At 36.9% G+C, this 10,434-nt stretch overlaps 1 protein-coding gene across 1 annotated transcript in view; it reads left to right on the plus strand.

Moving 5' to 3' along the window:
- The window catches only part of pip5k1bb (phosphatidylinositol-4-phosphate 5-kinase, type I, beta b), a 34,220-nt gene extending 24,695 nt beyond the window's left edge, over positions 1-9,525 (plus strand). Inside the window, exons 8-15 of the mRNA XM_079467349.1 lie at positions 1,973-2,160; positions 2,723-2,806; positions 2,937-2,985; positions 3,092-3,176; positions 4,101-4,256; positions 4,986-5,121; positions 7,643-7,754; positions 8,510-9,525. Coding sequence (XP_079323475.1) covers positions 1,973-2,160; positions 2,723-2,806; positions 2,937-2,985; positions 3,092-3,176; positions 4,101-4,256; positions 4,986-5,121; positions 7,643-7,754; positions 8,510-8,512 — 813 coding nt within the window. The 3' untranslated portion in view covers positions 8,513-9,525. The remainder of the gene's footprint in view (positions 1-1,972; positions 2,161-2,722; positions 2,807-2,936; positions 2,986-3,091; positions 3,177-4,100; positions 4,257-4,985; positions 5,122-7,642; positions 7,755-8,509) is intronic.
- The last annotated feature ends 909 nt before the right edge of the window (positions 9,526-10,434 follow it).

The raw sequence follows: 10,434 nt of genomic DNA on the forward strand, positions 1-10,434 counted from the left end.
ATGAGAATCCAGAAGAGCCACCAAACAGATTCTTCTGTGGAACCCGACACGGATCACATAACACAATAAAAGCCTGCATGGAATGTCAATAATATATAGGGCGCGTACGCTATAGCTGTTTATATTCGCTCCCTGTAGTTAACACGAGTGCAAGCATTCATTTTAATGACCTGATGCCGACAGTACAGAACGCCTCCATAACGCTCCACCTGACAGATGACAATGAATGCCGGCAGCCTTTTTCGAAGCGGTCGAAAGTGAAAGTTGAAAATCTGGTATATTAAAAGCAGAAGTTCTGTCGTCATTTATTCACTCTCATGTCATTCAAAACCAATATATATGGCACTTGCCTGAATGTCTGAAAAGAAGACATTTTGAGAAAAGTTTTGTGTCTATACAATGGAAGTCAATGTTGTTTGGTTAGCAGCATTCTTCAAATATCTTCTTTTGTGTTCTGCAGAAGAAGGAAAGTCAAACTGGTTTGGAAGGACGCGAGGGTGAATAAACGAATGTTAATTTTGGCATGAACTAGCCCTTTAAATGGTCTGTATATACTGCAAACATAAACCCTTAATACTTGAAAATCCTTTTCCAATAATGACTTACGTGGCGTGTATGACGTGTTTTTTTATGTGTTGTGCAAGACATCATTTATCAATACATGTACTCTTTAGACTCATAAGCTCAATGGTGCTGTTTCTACTCTTATATGGTACATTTGGAAGTTCAGTTTTATTCAATGATCTTCCCACATGACATGAGCGATTACAGCTGGCACATTTCCTTCATTGAACTCTGCACCGTCTGATGTTAATGAATGATAAGTGACAGTAAGTAGGATTTACTGGCTCCTTTCCTTCTCATTTCTGCTGACTCGGCTGATGTTGGCACAGCGAGCAGACAAGCATGTGGTGTTCATGATGCTATGACACACGTCACAGACTCGTTTCATGTGGAAAACGGAACATACTGTGCATAAAATACTTTCAAACAAATATCACAGATCGCTCAATAATCGAATTTACAGAACAACGGCCCTTCCTGTTTTCAAGGAGTGCTATCGTTGAGGGGTCATATCTTTTTCTTTCTGGAGGACAGAGCTTGACATATATTGTAGTTTAAGGTAAAACCTCTTGTATTTCCTCCCACCACAGATGATATTAATGTGACCTTTACTTTATGTCCCATTTGGAAGCTTTTAGATGCTCCTGGCGGGATGCAAAACAAGGTGGTTGTGTGTCGCCCTATTCAAATTATATTTACTATTAAAAAAACTATGCAAAACTGTATGTGTGTTAACCCATTATTGGGTCACTACTAAAGCCAAACACAGGCTTGCATCTCTGTAAAGTCACGCACATAGATATACATATGATGAAGATCCTATAGGAAGATGGCTTGTTTTACATTTTTTCTATTTCCATGTCAACAAATGACCAACTTTGTTCATAGACGGATTGTGCTGATCTCACAACTAAACAATGCATCTGTCAAAATGTGTCACCCAATGCCAAACTAGACTATGGTCTAAAATGCATGGGTTCCAAGCAGGCTTTGCTTTTGGATTCAAAACAAAAGCAAAGTTAAATATTGAGTCCATAGTTTGTGCATTGCATCAACGTTGTTAAATGACACGTATTACTGAATAAGATGTACCTCGTGTGTTTGTCTCAGATGGTTTCAAACCCATTTGGTCTGCTATTACGCTGTCTGTGTTTATTTTCTGTGAGATTTTTAGAAAGCGTAATGGCTTCTTAGGCACTGCATGATTTAAGAAAGCATTCAACTAGTAAACAACAGCGGATGCTTCAATCTTAGTTGTTTGTAGTTTTAAACCTGTTATATTCAGATGATTAGGGGGATTATTGTGCCAACGTGTCCCAAGCTCCTATTTTTCTGATGACTCATAGTTTGCATGAGTCCTCCGTGTTTTGAATGAGCGCTGACATGATTGATTTTTTAAATCGTTTAGGTGCTGGAGAGTTTTAAAATCATGGACTACAGTCTTCTGCTGGGGGTGCATGTACTGGATCAGGGTAACAGACTCCGAGACGGATCGGATTGGAAGAGAACTTTAACACAGAAAGTTCTGTACTCCACAGCCATGGAGTCCATTCAAGGAGACGGCAAAGCTAATGAGGCCTTGACCGCCGACAACACGTAAGACCCTGATGTGCAAATCTGTGTTTTAATCAAAAACTCTTTCTAGTCGTTAAAGGTCCAATGTGTAAATTTTTGGATCTGTCGACAGAAATGCAATAAGCGTAAAAACATCTTCAGAGGTGTATTAAGACCTTACGTAATGAAGAGTTTTGTTTTTATTATCTTAGAATGAGCTATTTCGATCTACATACGCCACTGGTCCCCTTACATGGAATCCGCCATGTTGTTTCTGCAGTAGCACTAAAGGGACAAACTGCTCTAGAGATCGCGTTTCATAAATATTTGATCTTCTTCAGCAAAGAAGTGAAAACCTGATGGCATCTTAGTTACCGAGATTTCATACTAGATTTTATAAGTATGGATTTTCTAGAGGTTAGAACCTCTGACCATTGCATTGCCAATAAAATGCTCAAAACAGTCTAGGAATATTTTAACCAGATAGTGGATTTCATTTCTTTATCCACATGCAATCTTGATTTTGTCACTTAGTGGTAAATGTAACGTGGTCATGTTTAATGAGACTTGTTATGGAATTACACAATCTTTTGTTTTTATCCAGAATGGGAGGAATCCCTGCAAGAACAACCCGAGATGACAAGCTGCTTATTTTTCTTGGTATAATTGACATCTTACAGTCTTACAGGTAAGCCTGGTGTTGCATAACCACTAACCCGTTAACCCAAACGTCAAATACAAGCTGATACAATATTAGTTCATTACACCAAGTTTACACGAATCCTTGACAAGATCTCGCTCGCTCATTTCCCACACAGGTTCATTAAGAAGTTGGAACACTCGTGGAAGGCTCTGGTCTATGATGGTGTAAGTTACCACCGCTCCAACCTAATCTCACTTCGCTTATGAATAGCCTTTTCATACGGATGAGGAATTAAAGACGCCTCCCTGTTCGATATTTTCTTTCTCCTAGGATACCGTGTCCGTGCACAGGCCGAATTTCTATGCAAACAGGTTTCTGAAGTTCATGAGCACCAGAGTATTTCGGAAGACCAATCGTAAGTCAGCGATGGAGAATCGATCTGTTTACATTACATCAGTTTGTCTTCAGTGATCATTTTGTTTACAAGGTTCCATCAGTGTATTTCTGCTCTAAAAAGTTAATTTGAGACAACTTGAGAATGTGATTTTCACAGTCTGTTGATCCTCCGTCATGTATTAGATTTTCACAGTGAATTCTATGAAATATCATATTTTTCGCTGTTGATAATAGGACGACTCAATCTGTTTTTGTCTTAGTATGTTTCTTTTATTTCTTAACAGTATCAGTCCCATACAGTATGTGTAAAAAGAGCAGTAAAAATTGACAATTAACATACAGTGTCGGTCAAAAGTTTGGAAACGCTTGGCTGGAATTTTCTAATAATCTTACAAATCTTAAAGTATGAGCTTAAACATTTGAAATTACTTATGTATACAAAAGTACAATTGTGCCAACATATCAATCTCTTTCTTAGAAACAAAATGTAAAATAAATATATTTTTCAAACGAATGACCTTGACCAAATAATAAAGAAAAAGCAGCCAAAGACACCTGGATAGTTTGGGAACTTCTTCAATATTCTTAAAAAAGCTTTCCAGTGTCTCTTTTGTCATTTCAAATCTGTATGATTTTTCTTTCTTCAGCAGAACACTAGGGAAGACATTTCGAAGAAAGTTTGTAGCAGCGGCGGCCCCCATTCACTTTTATTGTATGGACACAAAACCAATGCAAGTCAATGGGGGCGACATTCTTCAAAATATCTTCTTTTGTGTTCTGCGGAAGAAAGAAAGTCATAGAGGTTTGAAATGACAAGAGGGTGTGTAAATGAGGACAGAATTTTTATTTGTGTGCCAAAGTATCACTTTGAGATCATTTTACACAATACAGTCTAGAAGAAATTTGAGGTCTTAAAGATTTTTCTTATCCTCTGGACCTCCAGCAAACCGCTATTCACCGAGCAAAAGGCAGAGGAACTCCATACCAGCACTGAAGTTCTCCTCTCAGGAGGTTCTGTCATCGCAGAAGGATGAGAAGCGGGAGCAGAGAATCGACAGACTCGGAGGAGCTCGTAGTCTAGCTAGTCTTGATGGACCAGGTGGGCGGCACTCTTATAAAAATGGGTTCAATATGGAGTTATTGTGCTCTGTCAACCCATACACACAGTCACCCATTTGTATCCCGTCGCCTATGAGTCAATGACAAATGATTAGATTTACTTGCTGACGTCAGTTGTATCACTGTTGACATTTATGAATAGGAAGTGTCTGCGTTTTTATTTCATGAAATATTGTTTAAAAAAATAAACCCTTTAGCAGCAAATTGCCTTCAGAAACAGCCATTTATTCCGCTTTCAGCTCGCGTTTACAACCTAAACACAAACTCGACTGTTCAGAAGTTTGACACGGCCCTTGTTGATTTTTCCATGCGGCGTTAGTCATCGGCTCAGAGCTGCTGGGTCTGAATTGTAGTTTCATATTATAGTTACCTTATTATGTACTTTATTTAAACATAAAATAGAGGTTATTTGTACATGATGTACTGGTGCGTTTCCATTTTATTTAAAGGAATGTTCTGGGCGAATTTGTCATGTTTACTACAAACAATAGATTTGTCTGGTTCTTCAAACTGGTTAAGCAGTAAATGTTTACAGTGATGCACCTAAAGCTTAGCAGGTTAGGCCGGTCCCAGGGTTTAATAGTAGAAATTTAGAAAAATAAGTCATTTTAGATGGGCTTATTTCTATTCTGAAATAGCTTACTTAAAATAGTTAGTTAAAATCGCTCCGCGGACACCTCGTCTGACCTTTTATCATCTCCTATCACAGCATTCTGGTCCTATAGCCGTCCCGACCTGGTCCCTCAAACACCCAACCAGTATGAGGCCACTTCCACACGCCACAACCTCCCCCCGCCCTCCATTTATGTGACAGATCGCTACCTGGACGCCAGATCCAATGAAAGGTAACACGTCTCACACTATAAACCTGACACACACCTGTTAACTTTTAACATCTCACCTCCTTCTCTCTACTTCCTTCTGAATACAATGCTACATGTTATACATTATAATCCACTTCCTGTATCATGCTGACCAGGTGTCGTCACGCTGCTTTTCCTCTGTTTCCCGATTCTTTGTGTTTGGTTTGCGTTGATCATTTCAGCTTTGACACGCACCTGTTTCAGGCGCAATTCCATTGAAAAGAGATCATAAATATTTTAAATGCTTGCTAAAGGAGGATATAAAGGGGGCATTGTTGTAAAATGTAAAAAATGGGCACATAGGTGTTGCCCCTGCGCTTACTAAGATTGATGAGTTAAATGAGCCTCACCAGATGTTATCTTGTTGGTTGAATCAATAGGTATGGGATTATATAATAGTGGTGTTTTTAAGGCATGCAGTAGGCTACTAAAGTTATTGATTGAAAGCATACTTTTTAAACCTCTCTGCCACATTTGTGCTATGCCGGGTTCCCAGATAGCACAGCTACATCTGTAAGATGTCTGCTAAAGATCTGGAGGTCTGGAAAACATCTGCTGTGTAAAAACATCTGCTAAACATCTTAGAAATATCTGTTGTACATCCATTCTAAATCATACACATCTTACAGACATCTTCTTGAGGTCTGTATGACATCTGACAGCAGACGTCTCAGAGACGTAGGGCAGATGAGCAAACAGCATCTGATAGGTGTCTTGCAGATATCAAATAGATGTCTGCAAGATGTACGTGTGCTATCAGAGTTATTTTTACTCAAAAATAAAAATTCTGTCATCACTTTCTCACGCTTAAGTTGTTCCTAACAACTTCCTACCATAGTAGTCAATGATGCATCAGCATTGTTGGTGGCTAACATTCTTCCTAATATCGTTCTTTGTGTTTACCCAAACAAGGATATTATGCAGATATTTATTCAGGTTTGGAACTAGCTTTTCTCATTCAATGTTTGGGTAAACTACCCCTCTGATAACACTATTTAAAGCTTTGTTGATGGGGCAATGCACACGGGACGATGAAGTACTTCCGCTACAATCTCATCCAGCTAGGTCACTTCCGCTCTCATAACACTGAGGGGATTTTCACAAAAAGATATCGATGTGTTTAGTAAGAAAATGTTCACATTTTGGCGAACAGATTTGTTAATGCACCTTGAAATGGCTTCTCCATTTCGGTTGTCGACGTATGGGGAAGTGTTTGAATTATTAGACTCGCGTTGTTGATCGTAATCCTGTGGAAGCGATACGCTATTGTTTCCTATGGCGATGGTTGGGACAGTCTGGCTGAGATTTTAGCGGAAGTATGTCATCGACCCGTTTGCATATTCCATTTAAGTGAAATAAAATATAGACGTAAACATCATGTACTGTAAGTGTCCACTATCAAATATAATATCCATTTAAACTAGATTAAAACGAGAGCTGTTGCCTAAGCAATGAACTAAATTAAATTGAAGTTGACGCACCAAAATCTTTCATATACATTTTTTTTAATGTAGATTTATAAATAGATATGTTTATTCAAATGAATTTAGTATCGTAGTCGGTTAAAATAGCTAAATATAATATTAGAATAAAAATATTAAAATAAAATAACAAAAGCAGCATTAAAAAAACTCATTATACAATGAAAACTGTAAAAATACGAACTGATTTAAAACATGAATACAATTACAATAAAAAAGAAACCCCAAACCTAACAGTATTGCTTGGCAATTATCAATGTTTTTCAATTATCAATAATTTTGTGTGAATCTAGTCCAGAACTGACATTATATACAGCCGTGGAAATCATTTTAGAAACCATTTTCAGTTTTTCTGACTTTACTGTTTATATGTATTTCGGAATTTTTTTTGTTTTATTCTGCATGTGAACCTGTGAATATTTCTCCCAAATTTCTTTTTTTCACAGTTTTCATGCGTCCCGTCATGCTTTCAGTCATTCACATTGCTGTTGGATGACTTTGTCACTCCTGCGGTTTAAATTGAATAAAATAAAACGGACACCCGACCAAAAATACATCTAGAAATACATCTGATTAAATGAAGATTTTACAGCGGCTGTATATACTAAAAGTGTGCTGATGGGTCATGTGATATATAGTTGAGAAAATGTTTGATAAAACAGCACAGGGATCTGTTAATAAATACCTTCTGTGTTTGAAATGTGTCGGAGACAGAGGTGTGTTTTACACTCATGTGGTGAACAAGGGTTTGGTTGCCATGGCAGCAACAACTCGAGAGATTATTGCGGGCAATAAATGCATAAGCACATTCCATATAGTGGATGTAAAAGAGTAATTAAAATGTCTGGCTTTATCTCAGTTTCATGCAGATATAGACATACCCTTTTATTTTCTCAGATCATCACAAACGCACATATCGGCATTGACATGGAGACAACTAACTTTCCATTATATTCAGCAGTCATACTCTTCATTTGTCTATGCTGTTCTAATTCACCGCCATTATTTATTTTTCAAATCAGACGTGCCATTGGTTCAACCTTCACATTGGAGGACAGCGCCATCTGTCTAACATCTGAGCAAAGCACCATGGAAATAGACAGAGATGATGACTCGGTGCTGGATGTCTATTTTGTAAGTTTGTGCATTACAGTTCTATTTCTGAAAAATATACCATAGTGTATTTTAGTATTTACTATAGTAAACTGTCAAGTGTAGTATACGCCAATGTTATAATTACTATACTTTGTAAATGTATACTGATGCAGTATACTTTAGTTCTTACTATGGTAAGGTTCAAAAACATTTAACTATAGTCAATCCTATAGTAAAGTATGGTATTCTTTTATTTGGGCTTTAATTTACAATTTTATAACATGTTTACTAATTCTGTACTTTTTTATTAACCGTCAAATTGATAGTTTTTTACATTTTTAATTATTGCTATGGGTCATTTGTTTTTAGGTTTCATAAAGATGCAATATTTAATACATTTTAGTATTTTTTACATTAAAAATGTTCATTCCATTTCCTGAAAATGTCAGAGTTTCCACCTGACAGCGACAATATTTAAAAGCACATTGACATTACATCAATTAATATATTTATATTCATTTAGCATCAAACTTATGATGCTGAAACTAAAGTAAAGTAAACTTAGGTTCATGGCAGTAATAAACTCCTTTGTTTTTATACGTGTCAAGTTAAACAACTGTTGTCCGCTTGTATTTTAGTCACATATTTTACGTATTTATTATAACTTGTACTTGTAAGATTTTGTATGATGAGTGAGGTTAAAGGGTGATATGTCACTCAAAAAGTCATTCACTCTGTTGTTGCACATTTGCACTCATTTATATTCCATTAACGTTTTAAATGTGTTGTTTCAGTGAGGACCAACATGAGATGAACCTCTCCTATCATCACATCGCCTGCTTCTGTAGTCCTCTGGATTGTCATGTGCAGACAGCGCCCCCTGCTGCCAAACCAAAACAAGAAGCCAACTCGCAGACATTCGCCAATAAACCTGCAGCTGCAATCATGCGTATATGTACTGTACATCACATCCCAATGCAGGAGAACTCTGTGGACTCTGGGAAATCGTGCATGTGACGTGCATCGCGTCGTAGTGCCAGGATCTAATCTAAACTCACGAGATTTTATCTTCACGGATGCCATTAACCACATGCTGATTGTGCTTTTGTAGTCCACCATTGCTTTTGAGAGGCAAATGAACTTTACAGATCATCACGGCAGCTCTGGGGTCAGACGTGACATCACAGGCTGTGATGTCATCGTTCTTCATTTAAGAGACATGCAATAAATATGCTCCTTTGACATGCAAAGAAGCTTTAAAACTGCTCTCCACTATACCTCCTTAGTATCTAGATTTTAGTGTCCTAGATGCAGTGCTCAGTGACTTTAGGTAACAAAGCTGTTCATATATTTGTAAATGTGCAATTTTCATACATATCACACAAGTGTGGTAGCCCTCCTCAGTGGAGTAATAATCTTGACCTTTGAATTCCAAGGAAACAGTTTGTAGAGGAAATCTATGTGTGACTTGAAGAGCACAAACACACTTTGTACTGTAAATGTATGTATCTTTCAATGTATAGCTAATTTATTCTGGTACGTCAAAGAATTCACGTCAACAGAGCATCATTTACACTTTTCATAGATGCCAGAATGTAGATAGATGAGCAGAAAGACTTTCAGGTGGGGAGGGGAGAGTTTCACACGTGCATTCTCTCAGGAAATCTGCTTCCTAGAGGTCCAAAAGAATGCTGATGTTAGACGCTAAAGTGCTTTATTATTTTAAAAACCATGTCAGAGACGTTTTTTAATATTATTGCACCTTTTGTTTGTTTTGAGGCCATAATTTATTAAATCATTATTATAAATGAACGTTGCATTGCACTGATTTTCATATCTTAAATGCGTCAGGGTTTATTGCCAATATCATTATCTTTTCCTTAAAGGGATGGTCCACCCAAAATTAAAAATGATGTCATCACGAATTAACAATGTGGGACGTAGAAGAACATATTTTGAGAAATGTCAATGGGGGAATTGAAGTCAATGGGGGTCAATGTTGTTTGGTTAACATTCTTCAAAATATCTTCTTTTGTGTTCTGCAGAAGAAATAAAGTCAAATGGGTTTGGAATGACATCGGGGTGAATGAATGATTTATTAATAAAAAAGGGCGATTACAAAATTATTTCTAACTGTTCAAAGTCTATTAATTAAGTTTTATTAATGGACTAAAAAAATAACCTCATAAGCAATTGAAAGTTATTAGAAATGTTTTAAAATTGTATATTTTTTCATTTTAGGGGCCCCTGAGGAAAGTTGAAAAATATGGACAATGGACAACTACAACTTGCGGTTGAATAAATCGATAATATTTACGTCTCTAAATTTAGAACTGCTTTTGAAATTAACATTATATATATAAAAAGTCAAAGGGATGGTTAAATGCTGTCATCATTTGCTCACCCAAACCTGTATAAACCTGTATGCATTTCGTTTTTAACCTAAACACAAAGGAAGATATTTGGAAGAATGTCAGAAACCAAACAAATCTCTTCCCCCATGTATTTATTTTCCCTACTATGGCAGTAAATGGGGGATAAGATCTATTTGGTTACCAGCATTCTTACAAATATCTTCCTTTGTGTTCAGCAGAATAAAGACACTTATACAGGTTTGAAACGACCTGAGGGTGAGTAAAGGACAGAATTTTCATTTTTGGGCGAACTGTCCCTTTAATTCGCCATGAACTACTTTCAAAATTAAGTTTTGACCCTATAA

This window comes from Barbatula barbatula (genome assembly GCF_947034865.1).
Source record: "Barbatula barbatula genome assembly, chromosome: 11".
NCBI classification, from domain to species: domain Eukaryota; kingdom Metazoa; phylum Chordata; class Actinopteri; order Cypriniformes; family Nemacheilidae; genus Barbatula; species Barbatula barbatula.